The 18,484-nt window shown below is 48.2% G+C and overlaps 1 protein-coding gene across 1 annotated transcript in view; it reads right to left on the reverse strand.

Annotated features, from left to right (window-relative positions):
- Nucleotides 1-18,484, reverse strand: part of CASP2 (caspase 2) — a 149,821-nt gene that overhangs the window by 74,276 nt on the left and 57,061 nt on the right. The window contains exons 6-7 of the mRNA XM_069650303.1: nt 2,929-3,105; nt 2,074-2,202 (exon numbers count right to left, since the gene is read on the reverse strand). Of these exons, the coding sequence (XP_069506404.1) occupies nt 2,074-2,202; nt 2,929-3,105 (306 nt within the window). The remainder of the gene's footprint in view (nt 1-2,073; nt 2,203-2,928; nt 3,106-18,484) is intronic.

The raw sequence follows: 18,484 nt of genomic DNA on the forward strand, positions 1-18,484 counted from the left end.
CATCTGCCCCATTCACCCAGATAAACTCCTACAGAAGTTTCCCTCCCTCACTAGGGAAAACTACAACTCCCATCATTCCTCCACATTGCCCTCTTTCAAAACCACTGGGACGTAGAAGGAGAGGAACAGAGCTATGAAGATTACCCATAGGAACCCATGTGCCATGGATTCCTATGGGCAGTCTCCATCGCGTCCCATTAACAAGGACAGGCAGAGTCAGGCCGCCCTTTCCAACCACCCACACCTGACTCTAATTATCACTCCCTGTCAGTATAAAAGCTGGAGCACGGAGACACACTTTGAGGGAGATGGGGATGCAGTGTGTACCAGAGGAGCTGAAGAGCAGAGGAGAGCGCTTACAGAACCCGGGGGAGTCTGGAAGGGAGCTGAGGGCCAAGATGCTGATCCTGTGTCATTGAAGGGCTGGAGCAGGGCTGAGGAGCTGTGCCTTCCAAGAGCCCGAGAGGGCAGATCATGTCCTGCTGACTCTCCACAGAAGCGCTGGTTTCCTCCGGGCATATGAAGGGAAGCCCAGGTACCCGAGGGGCAGGTGGAAGACCAGGATCTCGACCCAGAGAGCTCCAGAGACGTTGCTCGCCAGAGCTGCGGTAACCGGGTGAGTCTCATGACAAGAGAAAGCAAATCCTGGTGAGCGTGTGTGGCTGAAGTGGGAACCTGAGCATTGAATTTGAGAAAGAAAGCAGAAAATAACAAAAAGGTCCATGAAGGGCATTATGGGAAGTTCTTTTTTAAATTAAGTGAAATTGGACTGTAAAATAAAGTAACAGCATGGTCCGGCAGAAAACAAAAGGACTCCTATTCATAGACTCTATGCACTGTGTTTAGGCTCGAGCCCGAATGAGGGAAGCCTACGTGAGAATTGTTATATGAAAACTGTGTTTGATTCTAACAAAAGTTGAGAGACTTTGCAATCTCTGCGAGGCCCGGATTTGGGTAATGAAAACCTGAGGAGTCCGGTGTGACGAAGGGCACAGAAACTGTGGATAAAGTATTGAGGCAAAGCCAGGCTGAAGAGAGCCTGAGAGGATTGTGCAAACTGTTGAATCTGGTCAAATATTTGGAACTGTGTGAAAAGCATACGAGTACTATAAGGCATAGCAAACGCTAAAGAATAAAGCTAGGAGTAGGGAACCACGAGAAAGTCCATTGAAACTGGTTCAACCCGAGAGAGGGGAACCAAGAAAGAAGTTGAAATTTAGAGGCTGCGGCCCGGTTGGGGGGGGGGGGCAATACACTTTTCTTTCGAACTTTTGTGTTTGTGCAGAAAAGCTTGGAACCTTTGTGTTGGTGCTGTAAAACGCAGGGGCTTGACCTGGACTTTGGAGGGTTTGGGGGGTCCTGAGACGTCAAAACCCCGAACTTTGAGTACGTTAATGCCAAGCATGATCTAGAGGGCCGAGCCAGCTACCCGAGGTGCACTCGCCTAGCAGAGTGTGCCCATACGTCGAGAGCTGCACCACGCCCACGTGCTACACAACATGGACAAGAATCTTTATATGCCATTCCGATATCCTTTTGTTTCCCACTGATTTTATGTTTGCATTACATTTTCCTATTTCACTTGTGAAATAGGAAAATGTAATTAGAGTGAGGGCAGGCAATAGGTTTTCTAGATTCATTGTTATTGTTCTGGATTTACAACAGCCTAGGACTGTTTTCTTTTCATTTAGATGGTAGAGCGCGCTCCCATCTTTACTGTTAGGGCAAGACAGGTGTTCTTCCAACCCCCTTCAGAAGTAAATAAAACTGCCGATTTATATTGTTTGTGTTCTCGTCCTCCTTTGATACCAAGCCTTCCTCACAGGCCCAACCCAGTTGGAGACTTAATGTTTCTTTTTGTAGTGTTGAAATGATTGAAGCTTGGGGAAGGGACCCATGAGAAGCTTTAAAAGGAACTGTGTTTAATATCTTTTGTGATGTTTGGAACTTGAACAAGTTGAAGCTTGGGGAAGGGAACCCCAAGGAACACAAAAGACACTGAAGGTATTTGAAATCACTGTAAGGGCCCTGTGGAGAAGGTTTCACCCCAGTACTCATGCCAGAAGTCCTTACCTGAAGCAAACTGCCGTCAGAACCGTAGACGGCTCCCTCCACGCCATGTGAAAGCAGCGCCACAATAGATGCATCAGACCGCTGGTGATCACGGAGGCGGGCAAAGGACTGAAGCTCGAATTTCATTTCCTGTGAAACAAAGCCCACAGGAAGTGAATGTGGGAACACAGTTCAGTAGCTGCCACAACACGATGAGATGTCCCGTAAAAGCCCATCCAGGTCTCCCCAATAGCTTGCTTCTGACAAGCCTTAACCAATTTCCCCATCTAGGCCTCACCAGTGGCATACGCTAGAAGACGACTAGTCAATAACCTCTCCTACTGAGACCCCTGCAAATGATGTGCCCCCAGTGACGCCAGCTTAATGAGACCAGGCCAGTAAGACATTCTCAAGCGGCCTCGCCAACAACACACTCCTGATCAGGTCCCACTAACTTCCCTTTCTTTGCCTTTTATACCTCTTGCAGTGTTCCCCCAGGCATGGGTTTCACACTGGCCACGGGCAAGGGAAAGGGGAACTACACCCATTGCTTCATAGGTACCTCTGCCCTCATTATCCAACCAAGTGATCTACGGGGTTCCTGTAGTATGAATCTGTTTGCCATGAATACTTTGCCATTCCTACAGTACATCATGCCACTTGTAGCTATTCCTCATGGTGGCCCAAATCTGACAGTATCACCCGCCAACAGGCAGCTCTTTCCTTCCATCTGCACTACAAACTGTTCCCGCTAGGGTTGATGTACATGCTTCCAAAATGTAGCGATATAGCTTGCAGAAGAACAAGACAGGCATACTGGTCTTCGGTGTCGCCACCTTGCAGGGAAGAACAGCAACCTCTCTGAACCCCTCTCACCTCTGCAGTCTTGTTCTCCAGCAGTTTCACATTGAAGTCCATTGCAGAGAAGAGTCGGTCAAGAGCCGCTTGGTCCACATTCCCCCCAGAGCGCAACTCTAGGTCGCCAATGCCACTGAAGACTACGTTGCTGATGACAAGAGCATATCCCCGGGGCCTGGATAGCATGCGATACGCCTTGGAGTGGGAAGAACAAGCGAGAAAAACAGAGCAAGTCAAAAAGAGGATAAGGACAAGAGAGTGAAAAAGACAGAGGGAGAGAGAGGCACACAAGGATGCTATACGGTTAACACTGAAACATTAAAGTCTTTATATATAAACAATATTTCATCCGCATAAGATTCCTACATCCCACACTGTCCAGTGGATAATAACATAAAAGTCATTACATTTCTATTGGGGACTCTCGTCAACATCCTGCAAAGCCGTGGGAATTTGATGCAAGCTCTTTAAAACAGGTTTACCTCTGATTTATCCCATTTTATTGTTCACAAAAATTGTTGTTACATTGTTAGGCAGCCTAAAGAGGTTTTCTGCTATTCTTGCCAGTCAAAGGAAGAAGATATGTTCTATGTACTTTTCACACTGTCGCAGTGCTTTCCCACATATATGAGGTTAGGGGTGTTACTGCTCAAGAGTCGCATAGCTATGCTATGGCCAACCAAAGTGGAAAAACAAACCAAAAAAAAGCCTGCCCGGCATTTCCCTCTCCCCATACAGAAAAGCAAAACCACCAATACAGATGATAAAAAAAGAAAAAAATTATAATCACACGTGGACAACAGATGATACATTACTTAATCACCACAAGTCATAACGACCACCCCCACACCCGCACAAACAAATCCCCAGGTTGCAGGCATAGAGTGCTTGCCAACCCATGTAAAAATAATGAAGGCCAACCAAATGACCAGAAGAGTGAGAACCAAATGACCAGAAGAGTGAGAACCAAATGACCAGAAGAGTGAGAACCAAATGACCAGACAGAAGAGTAAGAGTGAGAACCATCACTGGAAGAATCATACGTGTCTCCATGAAAAACTAAGTCATAATAGAATTGAGAACCGGGACCATAAGAGGGTTCATAATTCTCAAGCCAGAAGTTGGGCATCAGAGAAAGACAGTTTCAAGCATATGAGAAAGACAGATTGAAAGAACCTCCAGGAAAAGGAGCACCTGTAAAGAGAATCTTGAAAAGCCAGGAAAGGGGGAAGCCAGTGAGTTGCACAAGTCCCCTAAGTCAACTGAAAGTCCTGTTGAAGTTGATCGCCAAGAAATAACGACGGTTCTTATAGTGAGAAGAACTTGCTGAACAAGCAGCCCGAGGAGAATGGAGTCATTCTCCCGGACTTTAGTTGTTTTGCATTAGTGGTCGGGTCAAAGTAAGATATGATGATAGTTTATTTATATCACGCCCATACAAAGTGTTTCAGAGCGCGACGAGGCAAGCGAGGGGAACAGGGGAGGACAAAGGGTTGCAGATACAGACCCAAGTGCAATGGTTGAAAAGAGGCAGTGCAGGTATGTGGCTGGTGGCCAAGGAACTGGGCCCGAAATCAGAGGGTCACCAGGTGCCCAATGCCGAAGCAGACAGATCAGCAGAGCAGAGGAAGAGCAAAAGGCAGAAGCATAGAGGAAGGTCTTGAGGTGCTTTCGGAACCGAAGATGGTTCTCCTCAAGTTTCAGAGAGGCAGGGAGGTTGTTCCAGAGGGAGGCCCGAGCCAAAGAAAGATCGACACCAAACTCGTTTCTTGGAGAAGAGATTGACCCTGAGGGAGGTGGAGGAGCGAAGACCTCTAGTAGGAAGGTATTTACGAAGGGAGAGTTGAAGGTACTGTGGACCCAGACCCCAGAAGGCCTTATGGACAATGCAAGGGGTCTTGATTGTAATCCTTAAAGCCACTGGTAGCCAATGAAGACATTTCAGGGCTGGAGAGATACCATCCCTGGGCTTGAGGCCAAGGACAAGTCTCGCAGTCCTGTTCTGAATGAGCTGCAGAAGACGGAGAGTAGTTGCAGGCAGATTCAGAAAGAGGCTGTTGCAATAGTCCAGCCTAGAGAGAACCAGAGCTCTAGAGACAGTGAGATTCTGGGGGAAGGAGAGGAAAGGAAGAATACCTCTGAGGAGGTACAGTTGGTAGTTGATTTGTGTAAATAAGGAAAGAGTGGAGTCGAAGATGACCCAGAGGTTCTTATCCTCCCAGGTGGGAGCAGGGAGGAGGCCAAGGGAGGCCGCCAGAGAGTGACAGGAAAGGAAGGTGTAGGTGAGCCGATGAGGAGGATCTCTGTCTTACTGGCATTAAGGCAGACGTTGTTGGCGGCACACCATTCCTGGATTTCAGACAGTCAGAGATGAGAAAGGGAGACGAGGTGGCAGAGGGGAACCTGAAAACGAGCAGAGTTTCATCCGCAAAGCACAGAAAATTAGAGCAGAGAGCGGCAATGCAGTGGTCGAGGGGTGCCAGGTATTGGTTGAAAAGCCAGGGAGAGGTTAGACCCCTGGGGAACACCACAAGTAGAGAGTGAGATGGAGGAAAGGAAGGACCCAAGTTGGACCTGGTGTTAGGAATAATTCTCATAAATGTGCCAATTCCTCCCACCTTAGAACCCGCCAGCTCTTTTGCTAAACTTTGGGACTTTGAACTTTAATTCTATTTGTTTTCTGTCTGTGTTCTTTGATTTTGGAGCTTTAGACAACTCCATAGGCATCATCTTTTCATGTGTGTTACACAGAACCCTCAGTGCAGTAACACAGGAAAGACTTTCTAGGCTATCCCAAGGTTTAAATACCTTCTCTGGGATAAACTACTGTTTCCCAGAGAATGTAAAGTTAAATTGACTTTACTAGTCTAATTCCTAGACCCAGCACACACTATCTTACAATAGAGTGCTGGAGGGGTACCTAGTATCCCCCCTCTCTAGAAACTCATGTAGCAGTCAAATGCCACCCTTTTCTATCGAAATGGCTGGTGGCAGTGGTTTTACAACGAACTATCATGATTTTTCCTGACCGCGAACACCGGTAGTGTTAAATCACGGGAGCCATGTTTTTTCAAGATGGCGCCTGAGCCTCCTTTGTTTAAACGGGTTCCGGTCTTCTTTTTTCGCCATTTCTTTTTGGAAAGGTCCTTCTAGAGTTTCTCTGCACGCCAACCTAGCTTTGGTCCCTTTGTTTCTATACCTTTGGCTGGCTTCAAGACTGAAGACCGCCTCTAGCGACCGAGTGTCTAGGGTGGCCATGAAGTGAGGGAGGTGCCCGAAACTCCCTGTGCTTAGTCTCCTAGGAGACCCAAATGCACTCTGGCGTGGTTGGCTGGCTGTCTCGCAAGGACAGCTACCCTGCTGGGTGAGTGGCAGCTAGGCTGGAATGAATGGGAGAAAACTGTTTAAAAGGGGAGTGTCTTGGCTTGGAAGGCAGAGTCGACCACTGGAACGATAGAACCGAAGACGAGCTGGAAGAGGACAGCTGCTGCAACTACTGGACCGTTGGTTTGCCCGGTGGAGCCCTGCTGCAGGCCCGAATCGCCAAGTTCATCTCGACAGAGAAGCCGCTCAAGGACGACTTCTTCCTTTGAGTTGGTAGGACCAATCAACAGTTAAGCCACCTGGACACCATTCTCGGAGCTGGTTGTATTTTCCTCAGAGTGCTGCATGAAACCGAATAACCAGGGAGGAGGACACCAGTTTGTATGCTTGAAGACAGCTACCGGAAACAAAGAATTGCCAGTTTTCCAGCTTTGTGACCAGTCCCTGCACAGTGCAAGAGTCCCTCGACATCCTCCCTCTTGTCCCCACGACTGAGGCTCAGGAAGAGCAAGATCTGCAGGAACTGCCGGGAACAGAAGTCTTCAGCTGCATCTTCTTCTTCAACATAAGGTACTATGAAAACCCAACTGAGAGAACTTACCTCTCACTGCGAAAGTTCATGAAACTTGGCAACTCGCAGGCCTAGTCAGCTTGTGACCCGACATAACTCTCTTCTGAGAACTACTTTAGAGAACCGTGGCAACTTTTCCGTTTATCTACCAGAACCATTTTTACCTATACAAGACACTAGCCTATTGACTTTGGCCTACCTATTGCATTGGAACCATTTGCACTGTTTTAAAGTAACTCTGCCATTCGTTTTATTAACTTAAGCCTTTTTGCTCCTACTTCAAATGCTCTGAATGCCATTTTGCTCCTCCTTCAAAGTAGTTTGAATGTTTCAGAACCGGTTAGTGTGAAGTATTGTAGTATATTTTTGTGTGATATTGGTTGCCTCCTTTTAGTGAATGTTTTCTAAATGACTGTGTAATAAATTAATAAGTGTTGTACCAAGAAACCTTGAGCGGAAGTGCCTAGTTGAATACTTGTAATTGTAGACCTCTTTGTAACCTCATTACAAGCTCACATTCCCTCTTGAGATAAGCCTGGCTGCTCAGCTCGCTACCAAAAACTATGTGGTAGAGACCTATACCAAAGGTTGGTTTTGCTTACACCTGTAGTCCTAGTTGTGTGCAGTGGTCCCAAAGGGTACTGCATACAAACTTTGCCTAACACCTGGGAGGGTTGGTTGGAGAGGAAGGTGTTCAGTCAGGCCGGGGCCAGATCAGTGATACCCATGTTATCACGGATGTAGGTGAGCAGGATGACATGGTTGACCGTATCAAAGGAAGAAGAGAGCTCGAGTAGGATAAGGACAGATGGGATATTAGAATCAAGATTGGAAAGAAGGTCTTCACAGACGTTAAGGAGAGCAGTTTCCGTGCTTCTGGTTGCTCTGCAGCCAGACAGATGGTTGTGGAGACAACTAGCAGAGTCGATGTGAAGATTAAGCTGGGAGATGGCCAGCTTTTCCAAGGGTTTGCCCAAGAAAGGAGTATTAGAGATTGGGTGATAGTTAGCCGGGCAGGCAGGAGGGGTCAGCTGTGGGTTTCTTGAGAAGAGGGTGCACAAGAGAGTGCTTCAGAGGGGAGGGGAAGGCTCCATAGGCGAAGGAGTGGTTGCAACAATGCCAAAACATTAGTGGTGACAACCTTGTTGCCCCACGTTAGCATCGGACACGAGGTAGTGACTTTGAAAAACACTCTTAAGGCTGTGGCCAGGGGACCCTGGCAACCACCTTAAAGTCCATCCAATAAAGGTCTCCCCGCCATATGTGGTAGGCGTGTCCGCTAGTATGAAGAATGTCCTCCCTGAGGAGAAAATCCCACCAATGTGAAAAAAGGGGGGCTGGCGAGGATAGAGTAGGGCACTTGTGAATGCGGAGCTATTGGAAAGGAGAGGCTGTGGCATGTGACAGGGCTACGTTGCCAGCACACACTGTTCCAATGGGAATTGCACATGGCCATGACAGACTGAAGCAAGGCTGTGCTCTCTGGGCTTTGAGGTGGGAACAGACAGGTCTCTGGTGAAAAGCAGATCAGTTTCCACGTGACACGGGTAGTAGCTGTAGAAGACAGCGGAGAGCCAGTTTAAGACACACAACCTCTGTTTGGAAACCCGATTCATAAACATTGTGTATTCGATGTCAGAACTTTTGCTTCATAACATTATGCTGTTTTAATGTTTGTTATTGTAATGGCTAAATCAGAGAAATGATTTGTAAAGAAAAAAGGTTTGGTGGTGCCCAGGTCACACTACATCACAGCAGGAACTCCAGCAGATTTCCGAAGCTTCAAGAACTCCAGGAGATCAAGATCTTGGATAGGAGAAGACCAGACAAGTGAAGCCCTAGAATCCGGAACCTCCCCTAGGGCGAGGCTCGGGCCACAGAGTGGCTTCTCCAGGAAGTCACTGATGGCCTGTAGGCCGTTGCAGAATACGTGTGGGGGCCTGGATTGGAGGCAATGGAGAGGCTTCTCCAGGAAGCCACTGATGGGACTGTAGGCCGTTGCAGAATACGCGTGGGGGCCTGAATTGGAGGCAATGGAGAGGCTTCTCCAGGAAGCCACTGATGGGACTGTGGGCCGTTGCAGAATACGCGTGGGGGCCTGGATTGGAGGCAATGGAGAGGCTTCTCCAGTAAGCCACTGATGGGACTGTGGGCCGTTGCAGAATACGCGTGGGGGCCTGGATTGGAGGCAATGGAGAGGCTTCTCCAGGAAGCCACTGATGGGGACTGTAGGCCGTTGCAGAATACGGGTGGGGGCCTGGATTGGAGGCAATGGAGTGGCTTCTCCAGGAAGCCACAGATGGGACTGTAGGCCGTTGCAGAATACGCGTGGGGGCATGGATTGGAGGCAATGGAGAGGCTTCTCCAGGAAGCCACTGATGGGACCGTAGGCCGTTGCAGAATACGCGTGGGGGCATGGATTGGAGGCAATGGAGAAGCTTCTCCAGTAAGCCACTGATGGGGACTGTAGGCCGTTGCAGAATACGCGTGGGGGCCTGGATTGGAGGCAATGGAGAGGCTTCTCCAGGAAGCCACTGATGGGGACTGTAGGCCATTGCAGAATACGGGTGGGGGCCTGGATTGGAGGCAATGGAGAGGCTTCTCCAGGGAGCCACTGATGGGACCGTAGGCCGTTGCAGAATACGCGTGGGGGCATGGATTGGAGGCAATGGAGAAGCTTCTCCAGGAAGCCACTGATGGGCCTGTAGGCCATTGCAGAATACGTGTAGGGGCGAGGCACGGGCCACAGAGTGGCTTCTCCAGGAAGCCACTGATGGGACTGTAGGCCGTTGCAGAATACGCGCGGGGGACTGGATTGGAGGCAATGGAGAGGCTTCTCCAGGAAGCCACTGATGGGACTGTAGGCCGTTGCAGAATACGCGTGGGGGCCTGGATTGGAGGCAATGCAGAGGCTTCTCCAGTAAGCCATTGATGGGACTGTAGTCCATTGCAGAATACGCGTGGGGGCCTGGATTGGAGGCAATGGAGAGGCTTCTCCAGTAAGCCATTGATGGGACTGTAGTCCATTGCAGAATAAGCGTGGGGGCCTGGATTGGAGGCACTCCGCGATCAAATGATGCCTGGAAAGGGAATTGGAAGCAATGAGCTGAAGTTCCATTATCTGTGAAACAAATGTATCCTTGTGTAGGGAACGCTGTACTAAATGGTGCCCTGCTTGGACAAACAACCAAGTGAAAAGGATCAGAGGCTTTCATGTTTAGGCTCACAAAGCTGCGCTCCTGCAGACGTCCACACTATCCGTGTTTGCTCCTGGGAAGCCAAACTGGGGGACCTACAACGGCTTTTTACACTTGATCTAACCAAACCCTCACTTGGTAACAAAGCCAGTACAGTTTAGACTTAGGAGAGCAAGGTTTTGGTGGCAGTTACTGTTAACAAGTAGAGATTCACAAGTAATGAATATAACCAAATAATAAATAGTTTTTAGTAAGAGCAGACATGCATTGCAGTCAAAACACTACAAACTAAGCAAAGCAAAATAGATATATACCAAGATTGGTAACCCACTTTCGTTTTTACATAGTTAAATTGTCATATGTGCTATCACAGCACCTAAAGCGGGAGGGGCAGATGTTCTGACACAACATACAGGCCTTATAACTTTATAAGGCACCCACAACGCTTCCGGAATAAATTCAAACTAACAGGGAAGGCAGCCATTCAATTGTAAGGATCAGCACCATTCAAGCAGGTACAGGCAGTGCAATAGTGAACAGCCAGCAACCTCACATCTCCCCTGGTGAAACGTGGAGGGAGCTTCTTGCCAGCACGGTACGACTAGTTCTGAAGGACATTCTCCCAGCCTTCTTGCAGGAACTCGGACGCTGCATGTCCAATTAAGGCTACATCCTGAACTGAGGAAGCAAACAAAGATGCATCCAAGAAGACAGCTGAAACCACGAGGAGGCCATTTTGAGTTTACGCTGCTCCAATCATAATCATGGTTAAAACAGAGGTGCGCGGTAGAGCACCATCAAAGCAGAAAATTTGGTTCAGTGACACCAGCCTGGTCAGGACATTTTTTTAAAGTAACAAAAAGTCACCTTAAAGAAAAAGACACAAAGGGCCTCATCACGACTTTGGCGGTAACCCTTAAATCCAGCGGTAGCGCTATTACCGCCGGATTTAAGGGTCCGCCAAATCAGGACTTCGGCGGATTTCGCCCCAGCTCTGAGCTGGGGGGAACTCCGCCGGCGGTATTAGCGCGAAATTTCCCCATTGAGCCCAATGGGGAATGGGGCATTCCCGAATGGGCTCAATGGGGAATGGGGATTAACATTACCGCCGAACTCGTGATCCGGCGCCATCAGCGCTGGGGAGTTCGGCGGTAGGGCAGATAGCGTCGGCGTTACCGCCCAAGTCGTGATGAGGCCCAAAGTGCCAATGCAGCACTCAACTTTACAGCCCCCAACAACATTAGAACTGTGTATTAAAAAAAAAGTCACCCAGCATAAGCGCATGGCAGAGCGGAAGGTGCTGCATTACAAGCTGCTACTACGTGAACAGGAGGGAGTGCAGCGTGGAGGAACTGATGAACAGGCTCCTGCTAGCAGACAAGGGGGAGAGGGGGGGGGGCAGAGGCTATGCCTTATAAAAGCTGCACCTCACTGATGGGGCCCAACAAGGCCGAAACTGGGGTTGCTTGTGTTTCTGTGCAGAGGGTACCTGTGGAAGATTGACCAGAGCAGTGCCAGTGGTTCCAATTTATTCTAAACCTTCCACCCATCACTTCTTTACTTATATTTTGTCTCCCTGTATGAGAAGGTATGCCCAACGTCGGTTCCTTGCTTGCTGTGCCATAAGGAACCAAGCTACACCTCAATGATGAGGCCCAACAAGGTTGTACCTTGTCTGGGGTGGCTTGCGTTTCCGTGCAGAGGGGATATGGCCTAGCAGTTCAGGCTGGGCTGCTCCCATTGATGGCAGTACCTCACTGATTTGCATATGGCTGGACCCCTTTTGCAATGGCACAGACGGACTAAAAAACTGTGGTGTGGAAGGCTCCCCAGAGCAGTGCCAATGGTTCTGATTTACTCCATAACTTTTTTGGATATAAAAGGAGGAAGGCACATGGAGAAATACAGGGAAGGTGCCCAATGCTTGCCCTGCCATTGGGGATTTAATTGCACCATGCAAACCTATCCCACAAATGCTTGCAATCCCTGTCCTTGACACATGGCCAAGACCAGCCAGTGGACGCACCATAGGGCTCGGAACCTCCATTACACAAAGATAATTCTCTTAAGCCTCTGCATAGGCTGACTGACATTCTATCTTGCCCAGGTGCAGCTACCGAGCATTATGGGAATTAAGAAGGCTGCTTCCCCTTTGTGCAACACCCTGCCTCAAGGGCTGGATTTCAATAACATCCTCCTAAACAAAGAAAGAAAAGACCTCACCTTAAAACTATGGCTGGGAAATCTCACACAGCCGTAGCCCACAAGGCAGTGAGTAAGGCAGGGCCCAGACTACCGGCCTGTACAACCAGTCCTTTCCGAGCCAAGCAAAATGAAATATGACACTACAGTATCGCTGCACAAGCAGCATTTTGGCAGAAAGTACGGCTTTAGACTATATACCTCCGTTTGCACAGAACAACGAGGCAGGTCCAAATAGGAGCAAGGCCCAACTGCTTAATATCTCTGTGTCTGTGTCCATCGTTCTGATGGCAGGCGTCAGACAGGCGAATAACACACATGGTTGTAAAGAAGCACATGGGATGTGTGAAGGCATCATGAAGTAGACAAAGACCATTGCGCAGAATATTGAGATACAAACCTATTAAAGGAGGGTTGGAGAAAAAGGCCTTACTTTCCTGGGGAGGGACTTCCCTACCTAAATAAAACTAATTATAGTCTGTGTCAGGAAGTGCAAAGAAAATGTCTGTCTGCGTCCAAAACCTATACTTGCCCTCACATCTAATTTTATATAATGTCTAGGAATGTCAGCATCAAACAGGTAAGTGTAAAAAATAAAAGTTGAGAGCGTCTTCCAGCTCTTAGGTGAAAAAGGAGTTTCCTTTCCCCAAGGGTCAAACAGTTCACGTTGCAAAAGAGGGGTTCCCTTCCCCAAGCTTTCAAGTTTTCCAATGTTCAAAAACAACAATTCTTTGGGATACTTTGCAGCTCTTCAGGTTTCACCAATTCATAATGTTCATGTCATCAATCACACAGGTCTTTGTTCATTCAATCAAAAAAAGTGTTTTTCCTTTGGTGGGTGTTCTAGGGGCAGTTATCGGACCACAAGATCCACCCATTACAGGTCACACAGCCGACAACGCTATTATATGGATCTGTTTCACAGGTATCTTGCCACAGTTTCAGCTTCATAGTGAAGCTTCACTTATTACCTTTCACGTGCCCTTGAAGCTTTAGTATTCACTTCCTCGTTGGCTTTCACTTGCAAGATCAACATCGGCTTCCCAGTACACTCTCCTGCCAGGAAACGTATTCTCTGTTCAAGGTTTCTTGATCAAAGCATCTGGCGCCCTTTTGCCAGGTTCCTCTTGCATACTGGCTTTGTTACTGTTATAGTTCTTGTGCACAACTATTCTTGGCACTTGGCAAAACTTGCTTATTTGACTCTTGGCAATGCTTGCTTTTACGGCTTCTCATTTTATTTAACTTCAAACGATAGTTGTTCAATAAGCGTGACTAACACTTGATTTATGAGTAATCTAAGCTGCCTTCTTACTCTAGGAATTGTCAATCCTCTCCATGCGATTTCTCTGTACAAACGCTGTGATACCTGCCGGTCTGGGCGTTACCCAAAAGTAATAAACTAACTCTTGGCAATGCTTGCTTTTATGGCTTCTCATCATGTTAATAACTTTTTCATATTGGTTTCTTTATGGTCAGTTCAGGTATTCAAAATAACAGGTCTTGTGGACTAAATCGCCCATCCAGGAGTCTCTCCAACACCCGCGGTACTTTCACCCCGTGCCGCACTGCTTTCTCAGCTCAACCTCAGACTGCCAATGAGCCCTTCTTGCTCGCTGCACCAGATCATGCTCTCTCTACCGCCTAGCATCTTGCAAAGGTGCCTTCTCGCTGCCACGACTTCTGCCCTGGAACTCTCCCTCACGCTCTTCTCTGTGCTTCTTTTCGTGCCCTTTTCTCTGTGCTTCTTTCCGTGCCCTCTTCTCTTTGCCTCTCAGCTGAGCCAGATTTAAAGTTCCCGGCTCCATGATAATGAGTCCAAAAACTAGAGCACTCATGTTCCTTTTTGCAGTCGCTCTTCTGTGTGAATGGTGGCCTCCTCGTCTCAGTATCTAAGTGGTGTTTGTGCGAGTAATAATACAAAAAGAGGATGTAAGGCTCTGGTGTGTCACTTCCTGGTCCCAGTACAGGACTGGTGTTTACTGGGGAATGATTCATGTAAAAGATAGGGAATGGGACCAACCTACAAAGGCCAGGGGGATTTTGCATTAATTAGAAAAGGAGAATGGTGGATACTGCTTCTCACCCAAGGGTGCCTCATGCCCACTCCCCAAGTCTCCTGCATCCAGGTGATCCTCCCTCTCATATCCACCCCCAGCGTCAGGATCTGATAGCGACAGCCTTTCCGCGGCCACCTGGGAGGAGGATACGAAGGGGAAAGAAGTGAGGACGTCCTCAGCTTCCTGACAGGTGCTGTAGATATCACCCGATGGGCTCACACACATGAGAGACAGAGATTAAAAAGACCAGGACGATCAGGCACCATAACTCTGAAGTGATTGCAGCTTACATACTCTCGCCTGTGTGAATGAGGCAGACAGGACATGTGGCATTGCTGCCTGCTCATATCTGCGAGGCGCAGAGTTACTGCAGCGAAGGGATGAGAGCGCACCCAGGCTAGTGTCTCAGGTCAGTGCCTTGATGCCAAGTTGCGGACTGACTGCTTCTCTGTGAGACTCTGGTGTAGAAAGAAGCTGCAGCGAAGAGTTGAGAGTGCATCCCGCGCTGTGCGTCTGGTCACTGCCTTGAGGATTGACCACTTTATTGTTAGAGAAGCACAGAGACTAGACATGGCCACTGCCCCCCCTACCCCCCCGCGGCCCACCCAAGACAGTGTGTCTGACAAAGGAATCCTCTTCTAAATGTGATCATCACTCGGTGAGAGGGGCGGGGCAATGTGGCAAGTCAGATTTAGGAGTCGAACATGAAGACATGTTCTATCCCTGTCCTATCCCTACTTCTACAATGATTCCCTGTTCTACAAACTGGTGCTCGTCAGGAAGTCTGGCAAAATAGCATAGGTTATCTGTACTAACATCTGACCCTACCACTAATAAGGAAACAAACTAGCTTCTAGAAGTATTCTACTCCCCTCTTGGATTGGGCTGGCTGGGGCGTGCATTAGGCAATAATTGATGTAGTAACCCTATGGGCGACTACACAGTAACCTTGTGAGAGACTACACAACCCTCTTGGTAATCCACCTTTTGGTATACACCTGTACTACACACGTTGGTAGTGTTACTGAGCAGCCAGGCTTATCTCTAGGGGGGGGGGGGGGGTAAATGTGAGCTGTAGCAATAAAATCAACCAATACAAGTATCCAAATAACACTTACACTCAAGGTTTTCGTTAAAATAATTGCATTCTTTAAAAATAGCAAGTATGCAGCAAGCAAATATACTTTAAATACTTTCACAGAATCAACACAAACTTAGTAGATACTCTTTAGAGATGTTTCTTACACACTTTCCTACACCCTGAGGTGACTTCACTAACTAGGACAGTAATTGCATTTATGTATCACCAGTAAACTTTGTAGATTCCGAGGTTGGTAGAAAGGAAAGGTTGAGGGAAGGAAAACGGTTAAACAGGTTCTCAGAGCATGTGAGCACTTAAATCTCCCAATGAAGTCTAGATAAAAACCTTTGCCAGCAATATTAGTTTAAAACCAATGTATCACTTATGAGGGACAGTAAGAAACAAAGTCAAATGGAATAGAAGAGTCTGCAGGGAGCCAGGACAGCCAAAGTCAATTGGGGTAAGGTCTATGGAGCTGAGGCACTTCTTAGATAAGTCTTGCACAAAGTTAGAGAGTTTGTTGAAGAAAAATCGCTGTAGGATCACAAGCCGTTACCCTTGTGAAGGGTACAGCTGAAATCAACTATAGCAAAGCAGCTACTGCAAGTCTAAACTGAGAAGAGCAAGCTGCAGACACTGAGGTAAGTACACCAAGTCAGAACAGTACCTTTGGTTAGAAGAAGTGGGTCCAGCTGGTTTTTGTCTGGTTGCAGCGATGCAGATCCCGTGTTCCTGGGCCTCAGTCGTGGGCACGAGGTAGGACATCTGGGGACTCCTGCGGCATCAACGGCCTCTTTTTGGATAAGCAGCACTTTGCGGTTTCAGTGCTCTGTAAATAGCACCACCGCAGATCTTGGATACCGGTTGGGCTTCTTTCACTCCTTGAGTCCTACACTCTGGTGTGGGGACTCGAACTCTGGTCATCCTGCTTCTGGAGGGTTCTTAGGAGACTCCTGGAGCTTCTGGCTGGACCACAGACGTTGCACTCTACTACGCATTTCTCGACCCCTGGCACTCGGTTCCTGCAGCAGCAAAGAAGTACAGCCAGTAGGGGAAGGTGTTCCAGCAGAGTTAGTCTCAGGGTTAGTTGGTCCCTCTAACGCAAGGGAAGAAGTCGTCCCTTCTGGAGCTTCTCTTGTCGATTAGAAAAAGGAGGTTCAGCAGGGCTTCACCGGGCAGTTCAACGGTCCAGGAAGATGCAAGCTTTGTTCCCGGTTTCTTCGTCGGATAGTACTTCCCAGCGGTCGACTGTCTCTAGTCCCAAAACTCTTGCCTTTTAAGCAGGTTTGTCCCATTCATACACAGCCAGGCTGTAACTCAAACAGCAGGGTGGCTCTCCTATAAGGACAGCCAGCCAGCGAATCAGGGCTGGGTGCATTCAGGTTTCCCTAGAGACGAAGGACAGGGGAGTTTCGGGCACCTCACTCACTTCCTGCCCTTCCAGACACACTGGAGCCAGAGGCGGGTTTCAGTACTGAAGCCCGCCAAAGGGAAAATGAACAAAGGGGTCAAACCTGGTATGATGCACAGAATAAAACCCAAGAAAGACCTCACACATAGAAAATGGTGAAAAAAGAAGACCGGGGCCATTTTGACAAAATAGTCACAAATGGGCGCTATACTGCAGCTGAGGTTTCAGCCTGCGGTATAAAAGCACAATGGTAGGAAAATTAAACGAATGCCACCAGCCATTTAAAGTAGTCAGGGTAAAATAAAAATGTTACATGAGTAGGTAGGAAAAGGCACCCAGCACTCCACGTAAGGTGGGGTGTGCTGGACCTACAAAGAGAAAAGGTCACTAAAGTCAATTTCACTTTACTATTCTCGTGAACAGTGGTTCTCACAAGAAAAGGCATTTAAACCTTGTAGGTCCTGTGTTTCACCATACAAAATGTAGATGCCTGTGGAGTTTGTCAGGCTCCAAAAGCAAAAGAAAAACATAGTCCAAATCAGATCAAAACACATCCATCCAAAAAAAGGGCTCACTCACTCCAGGGTTAAAATTAAAGAGCAAAGTGGAGCGAGCTACAGACTCAGCAAAGGTGCGTAAGCGGTGAGGCTTGGACGAATGGGAGTCGCCTAGGATCGGGGATGTCCATTTCCTAGTCATCTAGCGGCCGCGCCCGGAAGCTGGAGGATTGCCAGAAGTGGAAGGCATGTCCAAGGAACCAATCAGCCAAAGTCACGATTGACGAGTTGCTTGCTGGTGCAGGTGGAGGTATAAATGTGCCTTATGTGACCTTGAGGGTAGAGGGCCCCCTACATAACTATATAATTTGGAGCCTTGTGAGGGCGCGTTGGATGCCTTTGGGGCTTCAGCACCTGAGCAAGATATCGAAGGGGAGCGGTTGGCCGTCATTCCTGGTGCTGGGCTGTGTCTGATACCGAAGAAAAAGGCCCTTGTTTTTGCAAGCTGCCAACCCCCGGGCTGGTGTAGTATACTCACTACTAATCTCATTTCGGGTGAAGTCTTTTGCCATGGCAGAAGCAAAGAGGGGTATCGGTATTGGTGCCCTTCCAGTCGTTCTCTGTGAGATTAAAGCCCTCTGGGCAGGGGTTCGGTAATCCACAGCAGCACACAGGGAAAGGTTGGACAAAGTGGAAGATCGGGTCGAGGCGCTGGAAGGTCACCAGCTCTCTGGACAAAGTGGAAGATCGGGTCGAGGCGCTGGAAGGTAACCAGCTCTCTGCAGAAGTCCTGGAGACCGAGATGTGAGCTCAGATTAAGGCGATGGTGCTCAGAGAGAGGTTTGGCACAAGTTAGACGATATTGAGAACAGAGCGCGAAGAAATGTTATAAGACTCTGGGTCCTTCAGTTGGCAAAACATCCAGAGACCTGGAAAAGAGGGTGACTGTCATGTTTCAGTCATTGCTGGGTGCGGACAAGACAGGGATTTTGTGTTTGACAGAATACATTGAGGTTCTGGAGGTGGGCGACAGCCTAGATCAGTTGTAATCAAATGCTATTACTTCAAGGATGAAGTGCTGCGGAAGGTGAGATAACTGGAGAGGGAGGGAGCCACGATTCATCTATACCAGGATGTATCCACCTATAACTTGGAATCAAAACGTAAATATAGGCGGTTACATCCTGGTTGCCATCCGAGGGGATTAAAGATCGATGGAGGTATCCATGGG

This window comes from Ambystoma mexicanum, chromosome 3p (genome assembly GCF_040938575.1).
Source record: "Ambystoma mexicanum isolate Mex_15411 chromosome 3p, UKY_AmexF1_1, whole genome shotgun sequence".
NCBI classification, from domain to species: Eukaryota; Metazoa; Chordata; class Amphibia; order Caudata; family Ambystomatidae; genus Ambystoma; species Ambystoma mexicanum.